This window comes from Drosophila teissieri, chromosome 3L (assembly GCF_016746235.2).
Source record: "Drosophila teissieri strain GT53w chromosome 3L, Prin_Dtei_1.1, whole genome shotgun sequence".
In the NCBI taxonomy this organism is placed as follows: Eukaryota; Metazoa; Arthropoda; class Insecta; order Diptera; family Drosophilidae; genus Drosophila; species Drosophila teissieri.
The window spans coordinates 4,146,616-4,165,857 of record NC_053031.1 but is presented as its reverse complement, the minus strand read 5'-3'; the positions used below and the strand labels follow the sequence as shown (position 1 = coordinate 4,165,857).

At 42.7% G+C, this 19,242-nt stretch overlaps 3 protein-coding genes and 2 long non-coding RNA genes across 5 annotated transcripts; all 5 read right to left on the bottom strand.

Annotated features, from left to right (window-relative positions):
- Positions 1 to 466: 466 nt before the first annotated feature.
- On the bottom strand, positions 467 to 3,081 carry LOC122617070. Its single transcript, XR_006325935.1, has 3 exons — positions 2,366 to 3,081; positions 1,826 to 2,289; positions 467 to 1,748 (listed from the first exon to the last, which is right to left on the bottom strand). It is a non-coding gene; the product is annotated as an uncharacterized LOC122617070 (long non-coding RNA).
- A 1,520-nt stretch (positions 3,082 to 4,601) lies between these two features.
- LOC122618067 lies at positions 4,602 to 4,981 on the bottom strand. The gene is made up of 2 exons (XR_006325996.1): positions 4,901 to 4,981; positions 4,602 to 4,766 (listed from the first exon to the last, which is right to left on the bottom strand). It is a non-coding gene; the product is annotated as an uncharacterized LOC122618067 (long non-coding RNA).
- Positions 4,982 to 6,494: 1,513 nt separating this feature from the next.
- Positions 6,495 to 7,979, bottom strand: LOC122617515 (antigen 5 like allergen Cul n 1-like). Its single transcript, XM_043793407.1, has 3 exons — positions 7,828 to 7,979; positions 6,988 to 7,379; positions 6,495 to 6,915 (listed from the first exon to the last, which is right to left on the bottom strand). The coding sequence occupies exons 1-3, from the start codon at positions 7,972 to 7,974 to the stop codon at positions 6,537 to 6,539; spliced, it is 918 nt and encodes a 305-aa protein (XP_043649342.1). The 5' UTR covers positions 7,975 to 7,979; the 3' UTR covers positions 6,495 to 6,536.
- Positions 7,980 to 13,276: 5,297 nt separating this feature from the next.
- Positions 13,277 to 14,821, bottom strand: LOC122617263 (eukaryotic translation initiation factor 4E1). The gene is made up of 4 exons (XM_043793032.1): positions 14,330 to 14,821; positions 14,164 to 14,263; positions 13,990 to 14,077; positions 13,277 to 13,679 (listed from the first exon to the last, which is right to left on the bottom strand). The coding sequence occupies exons 1-4, from the start codon at positions 14,668 to 14,670 to the stop codon at positions 13,519 to 13,521; spliced, it is 690 nt and encodes a 229-aa protein (XP_043648967.1). The 5' UTR covers positions 14,671 to 14,821; the 3' UTR covers positions 13,277 to 13,518.
- Positions 14,822 to 15,779: 958 nt separating this feature from the next.
- Positions 15,780 to 16,975, bottom strand: LOC122616413 (uncharacterized protein CG32395). The gene is made up of 2 exons (XM_043791852.1): positions 16,007 to 16,975; positions 15,780 to 15,938 (listed from the first exon to the last, which is right to left on the bottom strand). The coding sequence occupies exons 1-2, from the start codon at positions 16,973 to 16,975 to the stop codon at positions 15,780 to 15,782; spliced, it is 1,128 nt and encodes a 375-aa protein (XP_043647787.1).
- Positions 16,976 to 19,242: the final 2,267 nt, after the last annotated feature.

Sequence of the window (19,242 nt, the reverse complement as noted above, 5' to 3'; positions counted from 1 at the left end):
CCACGGTAGGGCTGCGGACATAGAAAACGAAAGCGTAAAAAATCCTGGCCTCACAGACGAATGTCGAATGCAGTTGTCGCTTCTCGTCTCATGTGTTTATGATTAATTTCCTGGAATAAAACAAATATGACGCCTCGAGCGCATACGTGACAATGATTGGATTAGGCCATGGCCATGTAACTGCTCCCCGAGGCGCTGGGGAATCCTCCGGATTTGGATGAAAAGTTTTTGCAAGCTTTTAAGTGCGCCCTTTATGGTGTTTACCCACCTATTATCCAGCCGACCTAAAGTTAATTTTAAATTCCGAGCTCAATTTCGCTCGGGTAATTGCTCATTTGAAAAGGGCAACTCAGCATCACCATCGCCATCGCCATCACCATCAGCATCAGCATCAGCTCCATTTCGACAAAAAGCTTTTGTGCTGGCGAAAAGCGAAATATAGTATAAAAAGACACTCTTTATTTACTGTCAGCCACTTGGGCCAATTAATTGCTGTTATGGGCGAAAGCGAAAGACTTGCCCCTTTGTGCGCTGTCACTACCAGCAGATTGCGGACTTTTCCGGAGATAGTGTGCGGGATGTTTTTAGCCAAGCGGAGTTGGTAGTTCCTCCTCCCCCGCCCCCATCCCCCGGAAAGTACCTGTGTGAGCTCATTAACCAATAGGGCGGTGTGCGGTGGGCGGTGGACAGTGGGGTATGCCAAGGTCCAAGCGGATGGCATCACCATGGCGCATACTTGTTCCACCTCCAATTGGAAACTCAAACGGCTGCTCAAGCTGTTGCTTCTGCTTCTGCTGCTGCCTTTGCTTTTGCTCCTTGCTGCTCCTGCTGCTCCTGCTGTTGCTGCCACGAGCATCCTTAGACGAGTTAAGTAGACTACTAAATGACGGCGGACTACGTCGGCTGATGATGAGCTCGCCTTGCCCCGGTTCCCTCCTTCTCCTCCCTGGTCTCGTCCTCGATGTCCTTACATATTCCTGATGAGGGTTGCCGTTGTCGAGTTGTCGACTTGACTGAAGCTGGAGATTGAAGATGGTGATGGAGATTGGGCCAAAAGGGGGTAAGCGGAAAAGCGGGGGATACGGCTCGCACTTAAGTGTGTTTTCAAAATTAAAGCCTGTTAATGAGATTCGCTTTGCTGACTCACGTTAAGTGGCTTAGAGTGTATCGCAAGTAAGCACTTTTGGCATAAAGATCAAGCTACAGTGGCCTGGATTGCCGGGACTTATTAAAAATAATACCCAAAAGATTTCAATAGGTCCAGTTACAGGATTTACCGACTACCTTAATGAGAACGATGGCCAATCGATGGCCGAGATTCGTGCCAGGATTCAGGACTTGTTTAAGGCATTAGCATAACGACTTGTGGGCGAAACTAGGTCAGTAGGTGGCTTAATTATAGAACCCTTACAGCTTACACCAGTGCCGAAGGTTACAAGGATTGTTTATCTGTGGTTTCCCCCTCATAATGTTGTGCAATCATTGAAGGCCACAGGGTAACTCGCATATGCACATTTTGATTGATCAATTTATAGCTTTGACATCGTAGAATATCCAACCAATTATTTAGGCTCCAATGCAAAGTAATTCATTTCACCAAAGTCAATTTGTTTGCGGTGTAAATAAAAAAATCCATAAAAAGGTGACACACAAATAAAAAATGGTATTTCAAATTCGAAATTTGTGAATTCCGATTGCGTTCGACACAAACAAACACTCACGCACACACACAGGTGCGGAGCAAGGACCTAGTCAAAGGGAAATAAAAACATTTACTAGCGATTTCAAAAGCGGCAAGCCCACAAAATAAATGATGTTCGCTCACGTGTTTTGAATGTGACAGATTTGAGCCTTTTGTCACGATTGTTGATGATGGGTTAACAAACGGCAAAAACAACAACAGCAACAATGCTCTGTATAAATATCAGCGGAAAGTGTATGCCAAACGATAAAGAATTTGTCAACATCGCCTTGGCTGAGGAGTTAAGTCCTTCCTGATGGGTTTTTCGCACCCACCTGATAAATGGAATCGTCTTTGGTGTTGGCCAGAAAGCACTCGCAAAATTTAAAAAAGCGGTAGCAAATTCAGCATTGCTTGAAGGGGTAGCAGTTTTGTAACTATTTATTACACGTAAAACATGTGGAATACGAAATATATGTGGAACAATACGTTTTAAGTCTTTGGATAACCGTTCAAAATATTATTATACTATTATATCATAAACGTTTTGCCTTCTTCATCGGTTAAACGCAATACTTACACATTAAACTTTCATAGTAATTCATAGCCTTCAAAGTAAATATATAGAAGAGAGTGTTTATTATATAGAATTCTCTTATATATATAGTTGCTAGGTGAACTAACCTTAAATCGATTTGGTTTATTATTCTCACACGCAGTTTCTATTACTCGGGGTCATTTCGGGGCAATTTATCAGCGATATAACGCGACCTGCGGAAACCCTTTTCGGAGCCAACCAACCACGTTCCTGTCACCTTGCCATCATCATCATCGTGGCCATCATCATCAACATCATCATCATAGCCACCGCCATCTCCATCTCCATCGCCTTCGCCATCAGCAGGCAGCCGCTGATCACATGCCAAGACATTTTATAAGTGCCTCACCGCTCGACATTCGTGTCACGCAGCAAAGTTGTTACTCAAAAATGTTCGTCGGAGCCATAAACGTGCGACAAGTCGAGGGGTGGATGAAGGGAGCTGATCGGGGGCACTGCGGAGGTGTTTCCCTATAGTTTTGTGCTGCAAATTGGCAGTTGTGTAAGTCAAATTGTAGTCTGTCTATGTCGCCATCCACATCGCCATCGCCATCGCCTTCCTCGACCACTTCTCTACTAAAATTTGTGGCATCCATTAGTACGAAACGAAATCTCGGCAGAAAGAAAAAAGAAAATGGGGAGGAGAATGAAACTCGCTTAAAAAAAATTCCACTTGACCATCTGGCTGTCGGTTTATTTTTGGGGCAACTTGGCCGATGGACGCAGATTATAACTTTGAATGTTATGTAATTAACAGATAGCAGGAAACTTTGCCATCACGAATGGCCTACTGCTTTGTTTCGCTTTTTGGGAGATTGTATCTTTGTGCCACTGGGCCATGCATGAACCAAATTGATTCACTTAACGCTACACGCCATTAATCTGCCAATGTTTTGCGGGAATTTTGCGGTGCTCCTGCACTGGGAAAAAGTTGTATGGCTAAAAATGTGCCGTAATTTAAAGGTTGTGTATTTAAAAAATATAATTTACATGATCAATATTTATTTTTAGTATTAAATTTACAAATGTAATCAGTTTAGAATTGTATACTTTGATGACCAGTGCACCCGTAACTACTACTACTCCCCCATTGGCCTTGTGGCCATAGGCTTTTGGGCTATTTTTACACTTGCGGTCCTTGGGGCGTCTTTAATCAGCGTCACCCCACTGCGGATGAGGATTCGTGAGTGGACCCTCTAGTCTCACGTGAGCCTTGCTGCTGCCCACATCAAACAAGGACGAAAGCTGGCAGCGGGGATTTTTGGGGGTGGCTACTGGAATGCCACTGCAGACAGCAGCTGACAAATTGTAACCCCTTGCTCAACTAATTCAATGCAAGCTTTAAGTTGAAATTCCAAATGTTGATTTTACGTGATACATACATATGTATTTGTCTATACATATATAGTAATTTTAGGTTGTCGAAGCGGGGCAGTTGGAATGTGCTTTGTTATGCAAATAATTGTCAACACCTTTTGCGAGTTTGCAAATTTCATTTCGCTCTGCAATTTTCAGCGGTAGCCAACGGGGCGTGGCCAGCGCCCTAGTGTGAGTGTGAGTGTGTGTGGCCAGCGCAAATGTTGCCAATTATTTGCACACACACACACACACACACACAAGCCATCTTACCGGCAAAAGCGGCGCGGCGTTTGCACAATGTTCAAGCGGAACGGATCGGTGTAGAGGGCCATATCACAAAATTGCCAAACCGGCACCAAACAAACCGCAAACGTGGACAGAAGGGCGTGGCACGCGCAAAATGCGAACAAAACGCGTTTCATGCCCCATTGACGCAGTAAACCCCCTCCCCCCAAAAACAAAAACAAAAAAACCCCCCCAATAGCTCCTGTGTTTCCAGCCAGGTTGATAGGCAAAATTGGGTGGTTTACCGGCCATATTTGCAGCTAATTGGCTTTAAGTAGTGCTGATTACAGAGCGCCATGCAAGTGCGCTGCATTGCCAAGTGTGAGCATTTTCAATTACAAAATACAAATTAGCGGGCGCTGCAAAGTAGGCAATACATTTCTGTTAACTTATTAAAACGCAATGAGGCGTTGGATCCCCCGCCTCCCCATCCCATCCTCTCCCAACCCAGAGATCCAATCCCATTGGGCGTGGCCGTAAATTAATGTCATTAATTTGAGCTTAACACTGGTTTATGCATCGCCTGCCGCCAACGCCGCCGTAGTAACTACAACTTACACGCATGACCAGCGGCGATGAAGGCGGCAAATGAAGCGGCAACGGGAATGGGAACTGGAATGGGAATGGGAACGGGAACGGAACCACATCCAGAACGAGTCTGGCCGAGAATGCTGTGCATTTAATTGTTGCATTTTAATTAAAATTTATACACAAAAGCTTTTAGCTTAAGTAAGCGTCCATTGGCGGCGGCTACCGACGGCGAACGCAGACGCATAAATGAATGTACCCAGTACTCACAAGTTCCCTTAATTCCGTTCCCTTCATACATATTGTTTTATATATCTGCGAATATTACGGATAAAAATGCAATAAGCGAAAGGCATGCATAGGTTGCAAATTATGCCAGCCACGCGAAGTAATTAACTTAATATAAAGCTGGAGGATCTGGCGGTTAAGGATGTGCGGAGGTATACAACCTTGAATGAAAGTTATGAACACACCAAATACTTCCAGCCAGTTCTCGCTCCTTCAAGTCCTCATCCCATAACACTTTTTTTCATAACGCGTTTACCTTGTTTCTTTCCACTTTGTGGCCTGTGCTGAAGTGCAACCAATTCAATTTTCTTTGGCAATCGTAAATTGAAAGAAAATGTAACAAGAAAATGAAAAAAAAACAAGAGAGAACGCTATATTCGAGTTCCCCGACTATCTGATACCCGTTACTCAGCTGTCAACACTGACAGTTTACTCTACGAGTAACGGGTATAAAAATTAATAATATGTCAGAAGACTCCGTGAAAACCCATGGTCTAAACATGATTATCGATGTAATCAACAGCGGTATAGACATAATTAATAAGCTCAAGGTGGAAAAGGAACAGAACCAACTAATTGCGGTACTAATATTTAACCTACAGCAGTTTACAGAATACATAGAAGATATCGAGTTAGGTATGCAATTAACCAGATTAGGAATCTTTAACTCAAAATTACTAAAACACGATTATTTGAATTATTTTAATTCTAGCCGAGCAAATATTCGATAAATTCTATATATTCAATAACCAAGTATTTCATAAAGATACAGATAAATTAATATTCGACAAATGTGTTGTTGGACTTATCAAGCAAGAGCAAACTCAGTGCAAATACATTAAAAATACATTTCCAAATAAATTACATAGAACCAAATATACTTTTACCATGAAATATTCCTGAAACAGTTGTCAATCAAGATTGTACAAACAACAAAATATTAATATCAGGAAACAACATCATTAAAATTAAAAATTGTACCATGCAAATAGATGAATTCCTAATTTGTAATAATCTGGCAGATTTTCACTTACAAACAAGAGAAATGATAAAATTCCATGTAAAACATTACAGCTTTTTCCAAATTATATGCATTACAACTTTTGTCATCATGATAATTAGTTTGACTCTGTATTTAGCATATATGTATGTAAGTTTAAAAATATACCTAAGAAAATTATTGTTAAATATTGGAAACAAAAAGAAGAACATCCGCACCTTGAAACTAATGTCAAGGAAATAATTCAACCAGAAAACAATATTACGATATACCCAAATTTAACGACCTGAGGACAGGCCAAAGTCAATGATTGGGGGAGTGACATATCCTTATTCCCTAAGACTTAAGCACATACCTACACAATATACATACAACATGTACACCCAAACACACCCTACACTGTTCTGGATGTACTCTACAGATACCAGATAAGAATAAGACTGTCATATGATCCTCAAGACAAGGTTGAGTGGACAAACCCAAACTCCTGATAAGTCATCCACTGGTAGCCTAAACATCAGTTGCCTAATTTAAACATTCCTTGCTTAAGCCCTTGCACCATCGTCACGTTCCCACGTTCAAGACTCGGACTCGCAGTCCCGAAAAACAGAAGTATTAGATTGCAATAAACAAAATTTTAAGAACATATATGTATATGTACATATGTATACCCGTCGCTGTTAGGTTAACATTATATTTTACAGTGCAAATTATCTGTTAATTGGGATTTATTTTTTATTTTGCCCATCATTTTCAATTTATATATTGAAGAGAGTTACATATGTAAGTCGAATTCATTATTTTCCCCACCGCCTCCTCGACCTCCTCCGCCTCCTGCGCCTCCTCCGCCTCTTCCGCTTAGTCGGTTTCAGCTCCAAATCAATGTTCAATGATGTGTCGATGCTAACTACTGCTTTGAATATTTTAGAATGCATGCAATCTGTAACAGGTTCCGTGTCATTGCATAAATGTTGAAATTTGCCATTAATCCCAGTGGTGCAATATGTTCCAGATTTTCCGGAATACTTGTATAGAAACGAATTCTTCTTGGGTGAACAGCTATACAGGCAGGTCAGCCATTGGTGAGTCCATCCGTCTTTTTCGATTCTGGCTATGGCACAGCCCAATCGGTTACTGGGGCCCACCATCATTCTGAGAAAGTGCCCAACCTCCTTTCTGAAATCGAGAAATATTTGTTGGCCATGAATTAGATTAAGTTAATAAGTCCAAGTTAAGAATATCGCTTACTTATCCGGAGACAATCCATTAACTAGACTACTTGCAATAACGTGCTTGTACTGATCGCACCACGCATTCAGTTGCGATTTAACTATCCTGAATGTATCCTGGTTCCCCTTGAACTTGTTATATACCGCATGGTAGCCTGGAGACGAGAACTCCTCTGTGGATATGCAGTGGTCTGTGGGTTGGAGATCGCAGCGTTTTACCAGGAGTGTAGCCAAAAAAGCCATGTCGTGGTCCCAATTCAACGTGAGCATACGGGCTGCAATGGGCAGCTTGTTCAATTGGCCACCGGCCAACATATTGCGATATGTGTTATGATAGTTCAGAATGAAATTTCTTATATGCTGGGGTATTGAAACAATGGTTGGCTCTTTTCCGCACTTTGGAGACCAGGTCTGCAAAACAAACAAAAGTGAACGCTATAGTCGATTTCCTCGGTTATCAGGTACCGGTTATTCATGTAATAGAAGTGACGGGAAGATATTTACAAAATTATGTTGACATAGCGATTGAAATTGTCAATAAAAATTAATAATATTTAAATAAATCGAAAATGGTTATGGGCGGCTAGTGGGCGGTACAGTAGGCATGATCAATATTTTTTAGCATTTCGATAGAAATTGAAACGACAAATAATGAAATGAAAAAATTGCAATATATGTGGGCGTGGCAGCTTAGGCGGTAGAGTGGGCACGGCAACATAAGTCAACAAACTTGCCCTGCGTTTTGCCTCTGGAATCTACATGGTTAATCTCAACTTTCTAGCTTTTACAGTTCCTGAGATCTCGACGTTCAAACGGACGGACAGACGGACATTGCCAGTTTTTGAATTATCGCTCTTACCCCACCGTTATTGCAGCCAATATGTGGCAGTTTTTTGTCCGCTGGGCAGTTTTTTAAACGGCAATAGTTGGTTTTTGGCAGGAGAAAGACCAAGTTAGGACTGAATAAGAGCAGCAATGTGGCCGCAACGCAAGGACAACTCCACATCTTCACTATCGTTTTAAAACTAACGTTTTTGGCTATTATTCGGTGTTGAAATTAGCTAAGATTATTAGATTAAGCTTGCTTCATTATGACCAAGTGTGACTTAATAATATGAATGTTTTTTGCTTTTCAACGAATCTAGTATACCCTTTTACTCTACGAGTAACGGGTATAATAATATTGTGGAATTTATGCGCTGCTTTAGTAATTATTTGTTTTGGAAAAAATTCTGATGATGGTATAAAAGCTATTGATTAAAACAAGCGCTGTATAAAGCGGTTTATGAGAGTAGTTGAAGCAGTAATAGAAATCTCGCGAAAAATGTTTTCAACTACATTCCCTTTTTCTTTCTCAAAGCGACCATTTCTCATATCTGTCAAGAATTCAACACAACTGTTAATCCTACCAACGTTGAATCCTTTCCCTTCCCAGAATCGTGCTGGTGCTTTAAGTCCCCGAAGAAGCAACTCCCGCCCAAAAGTGTCGCTTATGAATTTCACATAATCTCTGGTGCGCATAAAATGTCTAGACACAACTCCGCTAGAGGAGAAAATAATCAACAAAAACAAGCAACTCAAGCTCAAATTACGCGAAATTTGGCAAACAAAAGTTGTGCGGCGAAATTCGCGATTTTGTAAATGTGCCATTTGCATACTTATTAAAAGGAATATCAGACGCGGCGGATTAAATATTTAAATTATGCCAAGTGACACTTAATAAAGAGCACAGAAAAAGCCCACAGATCTGCAAATCCCACTCAAGTTGCGGATATGTGCTCGGAATGGCAAATAAGGTGTCGGACCAGAAACATGACCGCAAACGTCCAAACAAAGAGTCTTCCAAGGAGAACAAATAACCTTTTTGGGGGTGTTTATAGATCCGGGTCCCTGGGCCAGACATTGATTTGATTATGCCACCTTTCAACCCTTGAGTGCACATCAAAAGCCTGCGGCTGGGACTCATGCTGCGAAACTGCTTTGGGCCAGTTGAACACCTCAAATTAGTGCACCTTGTAGTTTGTACTTCTTTCTCAACCCTCAATGCTTGTTGTTCAAATTATAAAATTTGTCTGGTCCTCTACATAAATCCACATCCATCTCATGCACGTCCTGCTGAAACTGGGTGGCCTTGGCGTCGGTGGGACTCTTTTGGTCAATGATTTGCTTCGTTGACTAAGCAAATTAAGTATACGACCCACGTGCCGGGAATGCCAAGTGAGCGAGAGGCAGCCTCAAAATGTTTATAATGAGCTAATAAACACAAATTGATTGTGTGTGAAATTAAAAGCGAAAGTTTTGCACCTCACTGGCAAGATGAACACAGGCTTCAATGGGTTGCGGCCTATTGACCAATATAATTAACATGATAAATATTTTAGCAAATATTATTGTAATTTATTAAGGCTGTAGCCTATCTTGACTGAATATTACGCATTCCAAGTGCGTAAATTCTCAATGGCCAAGATATTAATTATCTCTGAAACTAATTGGAACTCAATTAATATTAATAAGGGAATGCATCTTAGAAACTACTTGGAGTCGGCATATTTTAAATTATTAAATGACATTAAAAAGTGTTACTATTAATATATCCCTTTTACCATTCTACCATTACCATTTAGCACAATTTAAGTTAAAGGCTTGCCACCAGTTTGGCCTACAATCGCATGGTGGGCATGCCTAAATCGCTGACCAAATTTGACCAACACTTTTGGCCGTGGGCCTAGAGACCCATAAACTATGCATTAGCTGCCGGGCACATGTTTAAAATACCAAAATACCTAGCTCACGCACCCGGCCATTATGTGCATTGCCATCGCGTTGTCCTTGGTGTCCTGCCGCACCTCCTTTTCACCTCCAGCTTGCCACCGTGCCTCCACATGCCCCACCATGCTCCGTCCAGTGTCCCTCTTGGCCATCTTTTGTCTTTCGCCCTGGGTCTTTATCTGACTGCGGCACAATGACGCGGCGTATGAGTAATGTGCCTGGTGGGTGGGTGGAGTGCATCTACATAGGACTTATTTCGTATACGCGTCGCGTAGCATTTTGATGTGGCTGAAAGGCCATCCCACAGCACATCCTCCTGCTGCCTGCTGCCTGCCCTCTTGCCACGTATAATAAAGTGTTTGCGACTTTTTCATTGCTCACGTACGCTTTTCATGACTGACTTCTTATGCTTTAGGTTAAGGTTTTGCCCATGGATTCGGATGCGGATTCGGGATTCGGGCACGGGTCCTCGAATGTGTGTGCTAAGTTGGCTGGCCCGGTCCGAAAATCTTTGTGGCCAACTTTTGTGCTTAATATCCCGTTGTGAGTTCCGTGCGGTTTTTGTCGGATTCCTTTATAGTTTCTATCAAACCGAACGTCTCCGTCTTCCTCCTCGTCTTGTTGGGGAGGAGAAATGGCTAACAAAGTACAGGCAAGGAGCATGGCCAAGATTTCTTTTGTCTTTCCCTCGTGTCGGCATTTATTTACATATTTATGAAGCGAAATATTAAGAATTATATAGGCGGAGCGATCCGAACTGGCCTTTATCTCGTACTGAATTCTACCCCACTACTCCCCAGGTTGCAAAGTGGAGTGGAGTGAAGTGGAGGGCATACCTCCTGCATATTTGGCAGGCAGGAATTTGTTGTACCCAAAACGAACGAATGAACGAAAGCCAAGGGCACAGCAGATACTACACATTTCGAATAGCAATAATATTTGTAGACAAATATCTCGGTTGGCTGTCGTCTCTTGCCATTTCCTCGGGCCTTCCTTTTGAAGGTGAGCTCAAAAGTACAATCCAAGGCCTTGCGTTGATTCGTTTTCATTTTTGTTGGCCTCATAAATTCTTATTAATTTATAATAAAAAGGAAAAGAAAAATTGTGAAGAGCGCCCTGCGAAACGGAGGCTTGGAATTTTGCAAATTAATATTTCATTTCGAATGCTCCGCATTGATGCGGTTTTGTCCATTTGATGCGAGTGAAAATGTTGTTATCCCTTTTTGGCGAAAATTGCACACAAATTGTTGCATGCCTGTGCGTTATGCGGCTAATGAAATTCTCTTCTTGAGCAAAAATTAATGAAATAAATGCTGGGTGGAGAGAGATCTACATCATCCTCCATTTAGTCTGCGTGCCAAAAGCGATTAAGTTCGCTATAAATTCTAATTACCAGAGAGTTACGAGTTGGAAAATTACATTTTATTATATGATAAAAGTTAAGCTTCAACTGGACGACGATAATATATATATATGTATACCCAAATAGATTTACATGCGTATTCCCAGTACAGAGCCAACCGCAAACTCCACTTAATCATGTGTCGCTGCCCAAATAGTAGCATCTGCCCTTCGCTATCCCAGTTCTCCCCCATCCTTGGGCAAAACTCCTACTCCTACACCGTATTCAAGTGTCAGAAGTGCAATTTATTTTTATGTTGTATAGTGTTGTTTTGCCAAAAGAGAAAAAGACGAAGGCAAACCCGACCAAAAGCTGAAACCAGCAATCGCGCGAGTTCCAACAATACACAGAATAAACAAAAGCTGAGCAAAAATGGAGAGTTTGCTGCTGGGCTGGCTGGGTGGTTCGTTGGCTAGTTGGCCAGTTGGGTGGTTGTAGTTACTGGGTGGTGCTGCCATAGTGCTTGTCCAGCTGGTGTGGCCATAAAAACCAAAGCTGCAGCTCAATGTGGTCTGCGTTGGCTATATGAAGAGTGTTGATATATGCGTGACCAGCATGGAGGTGGAGAGCGATACCAGTCTATAATGGAGCTAATACAAATCATTCGATTTCAGATTTTAATCTAGCCATTTTATAACGGAACCACCAAAAAGAAAACCATCAATATGCATAAAGAAAATAGCAATCAAAACGATTTTGTATATCATACAAATATTTTGTGCGTGCATATTTCTCTGTTGCGAATGCATTTGTAGCTGATCGAAACTTTTACAATATATCCCCCTTTAATCTTGTTAGAATAATTTTATTATTTGCTAGCTTTTTAATTTAAAGTGTTTATTTAACTTTATTTAATCACCCAAATTTAAATATATGTACGTGCTAAGGACCTTCTAATGGCCTCATAATTTATGTATGTGCTAATTAAGTTGCATGCTTGCCAAAGTTTTTCACCAGCCACCAGCCAGAAAGGTAGAAAGCCAGATATTCCACATGCGACTCCAATTGCAACATCCAAGTGCAACAACATTCTCGATGTCACGTTTCGAGCAACTAATTTGTAAATATTCGTCTGTCTGAAGGCAAAAAGTTTGCGGTGTTGTGTGAGTGTGGATCTCTCATCCCGCCCGGCAAAAAACCACCTCCATTCTATCCCTGCAATATGTCAAAGGTGCAAGAACGCGAAGTGGGTGGGCTAGTGGGTGTTGTTTGGGTGTTTTGGGTGGCAGAGTTGGTGAAGGTGGGCTAGCTAAACTACAGGTGAAGGCACCTGGATGCCATGTGGGACGTGTGCGGTTTTGATGCGGTTTCGGTTTAACAGCTCCCCATGTAAGCCGCCGCCACCTGGGCCCATAAAATGCAGTCAACGGGCTATGCGGATGGAGATGAGTTTTGTCAGCTTAAAGTGGCTCATAATGAAGTTGCTACTGCACGTGCCGCTGCCATCGGAATTTCAATGCTGATTGAATGGCCTGGTGACCCGAGTTGGCAACGTCGCTTTACTTCACAGGGGTTAGACAAAAGTTGAATAAACGTTTACATTTGGTTTGTAAAAGAAACTCTACTTAACTAAATTCTTAATACCTAACTATATTCTTACGCGCAAATTACTCATGGACTCTGGACTGCAGAGAGCTCTCTTTTCATGCAACTCGTAGCTCTTAGCATGAATTTTAATGCTGCGCGAAGCAGCGGCGTTTCGGCCTTTCATCAAAATTCAATTGTCTGCATTCTGGAAGCCCTCGACGCCAGTGCCAGATACCCAGATACCCGAGAACCAAGAGATGCCAGAGATTCAGCTGCACGGGTACTGTGGCACTCGCTAAAACGGACAATCCAACGTGGCCATTGTTGACCCTTTTGGGGTCTTTTGTTTTTCGCTCGGCCAGCCAAGCGAGCCAAGTGGACGTTTATCTTTTGCAGTCACTGTGCACTTCTAGCTGGCGCGGCCAAAAGTACAAACTGCAAGTGTATATAAACCATTTTATTTGCGCTCTGGTGCGGCATATGTTTGCATAACATTTCGTGGAGCGTAAAGGGTCCAACCTCCAACGTCCAACATCCAACTAGCGGCATAAAAAGAGCTCCTCGGGACTTTAAAGCTGGGGGAATTCGACATTTAACGATGGCTATGGTGGGCTATGTATTCAGAACACTATGTATTTACAGCTTTCTTTGCAATTTTTAACATGGTCAAATTCATAAAACCAGTTCTGTGTCAAGACAATATTGTTTTTTTTCTATTTTTTTTTTTGGATACACGCGCTGGAAACAGCAACCGGCGTAAGCGGCCACGGAAATATATGGGTGGTTGGTTGGTTGGTCGAGAGATGATTGGTCGGCTGGTTTGGAGTGGCGGGTGGCATCCGGGGCGGCGGCTTACACGCAATAAACCGCTTTGACCACCGATCCCTGCTTGGACATAGAGTCCTTGTGCAGCTGGTACTGCAGTTGGTGGGGCGGCAGGACGAGCAGGTCGCGTAACTTGAGTCCAATCTCCATGACGGCCAGCTCGTTGTGCCCGTTGGCGGTCCAAATTGCTGGCGGAGTAGAGGCGCGGGGTTAGCAGTTGTCATGGCGTTGCCCAGTGGCTACTTAAGCTGGGTACACTACAAAACTACAATGTGTAAGCTGGCTTAACAATAAAAAGATACTACCTAGGTATATTGCGGTGTTCTTAGAGCTTAAATAAGTAACTTGATAGCGAAGAAATCAAATGAATTATTCAATAAATTTTACATTTTACTAAATTTGTTTCTAAGCTGTAGAAATATTTGTTCATATTTTTTAAATATGTTATAAACAAAACATATAATTTTTAATCACACAAATTTTCTTAAGTGTACTCACAAATTTTGTTGCTCTTGCCGCGCAAGTTGATAACAGCGCCGCAGACTTCTTCAGTGTGATCAAAGGCCTCGCCAATCAGAATGAGTAGCTGTCAGTGGGCAGGAAAGAGGTTGTGCAGTTGCAGCAGCAGCAGATATGACAGGCGATGGACACAAAGCTCCAATAGCTACTTACCACATCTAGCCAGAGCTTGTCCAGCTCCACTTTGGAGCCGCGCCCCATATTGATGACCCAACGGCCGCCGAACTTGTTCGCATCATCCTCCCACATGGGCCTGATATGAAGGAGTCCAAACTTGCAGGTTATTTTGTATTTTGTGTATAAATCAAAGCAAGCTTACTGTATGCCCTTCTTAAACAAAGAGTAATCGCTGCCCACCCTAATCTCAGATGGCGGCTTGATGTGATTGTAGAGACTCCAGAAGTCCTCGACCATGTCGAAGCTGGTGATCTCGTTCTGCATGTCCTCCCAGTTCTTGCTGCGATCATTCTCCAGGTACCAAAGTGTCCAGGTATTCTCCAGTGGATGCTTCAGGCGCAAGTCAACGATCTCCGTGAGGGGCTTGCGAAGATCCATCTCCGAGAGCGTTTTCAGATCCGCACTGGAACTCGAACGAGAATCGGTGAGCGTTTCGGTGCCGTTGTCCATCATCTTGAATTCGGTCTGCTGGGTCGTCAGCATGGTTGCGTGTATTTGCAAATTATCCTTTATACTGAGTCAAATTTATAACACTGGACGCTATTGAAATTTCAGAGCACTTGGAAAAACGATTTCACAGACACAACACGAGAATGTGTAGAAGGGCCTGGCTACGAAACCAGACTGAAACCATTTATCCAGACAGTAAAGGCATAGGGATGTTCGAAGGTATACTTACCCACTTTCAAGTTGACCTGGCCCCCATTCATAACTTTCATTGCCCGTAAATAATTGGACAGTCTCTGGACCACCGCTTTTAGTACGCAACGTCCTTCGGCACCAGTTTCTAATTTAACTCTAAACTATTTATGCTCTCGTAAGGTACACAATGAGCTCATGCACTGTAAGAAAATATCAGTAATAAATGTGTTGTGCCCACGAAAACATACTTCAGTCGCTGCTTATGTATTTAGCTATTAAGATCTTTAGATATCTTATTCTTATAACTTTAGTAACATTTGTAATGGCACCCATCAATTTGTAGGTATTTAGCTGCTCCTTTTTTTCGTGTGCATTTCCATGTTCCTGATTCGCTCATGGCCATCTTGTTGGACTTGGTGATAAAAATCGAGCGCCTTATGCTTTCGTTCATATAAAGCGTTAATTTTATGACACAGAATGGAAGGACACTTGAGCGACTCCGAGGCCAGAGAGAAATTTACGCACTCACACTTTTCGCCTCCGTTGGCTCCTTTCTTTTTCCCTATGATTTTACGACAATTGAGGGGGACAAAGGAAGAGGAAAAGCGGGGGGAAAGTCAGAGTAGGTGGAATTTTCCGGGCTTTGATGGTGTTGATAATGATGATGTTGTTGCTATTGCCAAAGCTGTCGTCTTTTATGTTGCCTGCCATAAAAGTGAAAATATTATGAAGCTTGTTCGAAATGGAGGAACAATGAAACAGCTACGTAATTGCCGGCAAAGTATCTCGAAAGTCATCTATGAGGCAGTTCTTGACTTGTGCAATTGACATTGCTGCACAGCAGTTGCGATAACATGACAACCCAGAATGCTAATAATAGACAATAAACGACAGTATCGAAATTGAGCAAGGACTCCACCGACTATAATTTGACAGTTAAATGGCAGGATCTATTGAGGACTCGGGAGGTGCAAGTACTCCAGTCGGTTAACAAACGCGCAAAAGGCACTGATGGCTAGCAGTTTGAAGAGCAATTTCGTGTCCAGTGTAATGCCGTATATGGTGACTGTGACACGTTCCCAGATTTCCTGATGCAGTAACTCATCAATCTGTACTTGAAGGGAAACTCTACTAAAATCTATATCTATATTATATTTTATATATAAGTTTTACTCACCGTTTTAGCAGTTTCCTTATGGTAATTGGTCAAGTGAAAAGTGCATAAACTTCTGCTGATTCTTGATTCACGTGACAGCATCGCAAAAATAGTCCACTGGAATATTATGTTCAATGCAGAAATGATAAGGAAGTATAAACCATTTTTATCTTTAGCGGTAACACTAAAAAATGGTATTAACCCGTAGATAGTGGCACACAGCCAATGAAGTCGGAAATGTCGTGTGATTCTGAGGGTAATGTGATAGACATTATAGCGCAGTCGAATCAATTTTTCGCCAATTTGTTGAAGTTGTCTCATCAGAACCAAAAACTGACCACTTTCAAGGACGGAAGATAGCCGTAGCTTATCCATATCCTTTGAGATTCTTCGGGTGCAATGGTGTAGTTCGCTATACATGGCAATGAGCACCACAAAGAGGCAAATATTGATGGTGATCTGGAGAAGGAAGCTCAGAAGGAAGGCCAGCATAATTAGCAGTAGAACGCTGTTGAGCAGCGTGTCATAAGCATCAGCAGGATAGTTACCTATGCCCACTATCGTGTTTAGGGATCTCAAAAGGTTCTGCAGAGTCAGAAGAAGGAGCAGCAAATGTTTCAGGCGGAACATATTCGGATGCCTGGCCATAAGATTCACCTGTCTCATTACTCGCATCATTTGGTTTAATAGCACCACGATCTCCTGACTTTCCACAAATCCACATACTCTGACCACCAAGATGACAACACTGCCCATCGCATATGGCCACACAGCTTGCAGATTATCGAACATTTTACTTGTGTTCACAAAGATGAATAGTGTCAAAAAAATGAGAACCAAGCTGGAGTAAAACCGCAGGAATGCAGAGTGCCGAAAGCATTGCGTTTTTGAGTTGTACACAAAGGTGGTGACCCCGCAGATCTGGGTCACCAACACGATGAGCGACAGGAACTGCCGTGTAAAGCGGTTGAGCAGATTCACTTCCCTCATCGCGGATGGCCAAACAATTGATCCCGAAACCCGATTTGCCGCCCTTCAAGGACGTGAATGGCGGCGGGTGCCCCATTTGAATTATGACCGCACTTTGGCGCTGATGTACGCGCATTAATAAGCGGTCAAAGTTTTGATGGCTTAATCGATACGACGACGTCGGCAACTTCTGTTCGGCGACCACAGCGCATTCTGCGGTCACCGCTCCGGCGCTCAAAAGTATGCCAGCATTCTGGTCACGACGAGCGAGGATTAGATAATGATAGGAGTTGCGGTGAAATGAATACCAGTGGCCCAGGCAAATTATTAAGTTTTAATTCCCTCAAAGTGGTTAATTAATAATTTTAAAATTCCAACGAAACCCTACAGATAATAATCATTTATATACGAATTTAACATAGCAAACTGGCATGAAATACTTAAACATAAAGGTAAAGCCCACATTCTGCACTCTTCCAACGAATTATCGCAATTTCATTTCAGTGCCAACGAAGCAACTGCCACTCTCACTCCCATTAACCTCAATAAGTTCTGAGTTATGCTGCGTGTTCTTTAAACAGATTCGAATTTCGAAGCGGTCTCCGCAGCCAACTGGCATATCTTACCCCTTTGTTTGCCGCTCAATGCGAAGGAAAAACAATCTCAATCTCGTTTTACGCTGCCGTGCGGCGAGCACATTTAATTACGCAACATTTACGTTAAAATTGTATTGTCCGCATTACTGAAGCGAGCGGCTGGCGGACGGTGGCCGGCACCCGGATCCGGGTTCGAAATCCGGACTTGGACTCAATCCTTCGATCCCTCATCCACTGCCAGTGCACTCAGCTGTGGTTTCCGTTACACATTTCGCGCCATTGTCCAAGGTGGGCGGTGGGCCTGGATCCGCCCCTTCATCCTGGCACGCCCATCGCCGACATGCATGAGCTATCTCTCCTGGCAGGCAGCTCATTTTGATTCGCCTCTGAAAGGAGAACGCATCATTTGCGCTGCCACCGTGCTGGCCATGTTATTGGCATATTTTTTAATGCCGCCGACAGGACAAGAGGGCAAAATGTTATAGACAGGAGCTCAAGGATGGAATGACTCTATCAGCGCTGCGAAAAACAAAGAAAAAATAATAAAAATCACATGGCGGTGAGTGACGGGAAAACATTGAGGCGATGGCCCAGAAATCAGAAATCAGGTGCACAACGAAAAATTCAGTTTCATCTTTCATTCGAAAGAGTATATATGCATAAAAAATGTTGAAAAATCCGCACATGTAAGTTCTTTAATAATGGCATAAATATACAATCATCATTTTATTAAAACTGTTTGCAGCTGTTCGGCATAGGAAGTTGCAAATTGTAAAAATCCTCAAATAGGACTTTCGCTTCAATAATACTGTTGCCCAGCATTTGTTGCGCTTAAACATAATTTAATCGTGGAAAAAATGAAAGTTCCTGCCGAGGGTGGTATTGTTTGGAAACGTCAATTGTCAGTTTGTTGCATTATCAGCGCTTTACGGCTCATTTGCGTTTTGAACATGTGTAAACAAGGCGAGGCAGATGGCCGAGTGCCTCCTTTAACCCCACGCCTCAAACGGCTTGCCTTGTGCACAGGATGTGGCAGTTGATGTTGCCATCGGCCAGAACAGAAAACTGAACTCATCATCATCAGCAGCGTTTTTAACAGCGGTTATTTATGAAATTTGCGAACAAACCAGCCAGCCAGCCAACAATTTCCACTGCAGTTGCACGTTTGCATTTATTTTGCGCATATTTAATGAGCACAAATATTTTCGCAGTATGTAAATTTATGAAACATGCACTGTGCACTGAGCACTGTATTCCATCCGGAACTTAAAAATATGCCAATGGCGCCTTATTAAGCACTCATTACTCACGCCGCCATTCCGAAAATTTATGTTCATTTAAAGGCTTTCCCGTCCATATGTCCACCTGTCCATCTGTCTGTCCATTCGGTGGACGTCCTCATGGCAGCTCTCCGTGTGCCAGTGCCTCAGTATCTTGTCTGTGGTGCCACTTGTCTGCGGTCTGGATGACAGTCCGTATGAATCGACCGCCGGACGGCCGCAGTTTTGCGGCAGAAGCTTGGCAAAGATGAGCCATAAATTAGTACGCAGAGGGTCGAGAATTGCATGCAGGTGATTTCAGCCGGATGGCCCGCGATTAACTCTTAAATCTGCTCAGGTTTGAAGTGTGCCTTAACCAATGATTGAGCCGACAGATTTGCAGCACCAGTCAGATAATCGATTTTCAATTCAA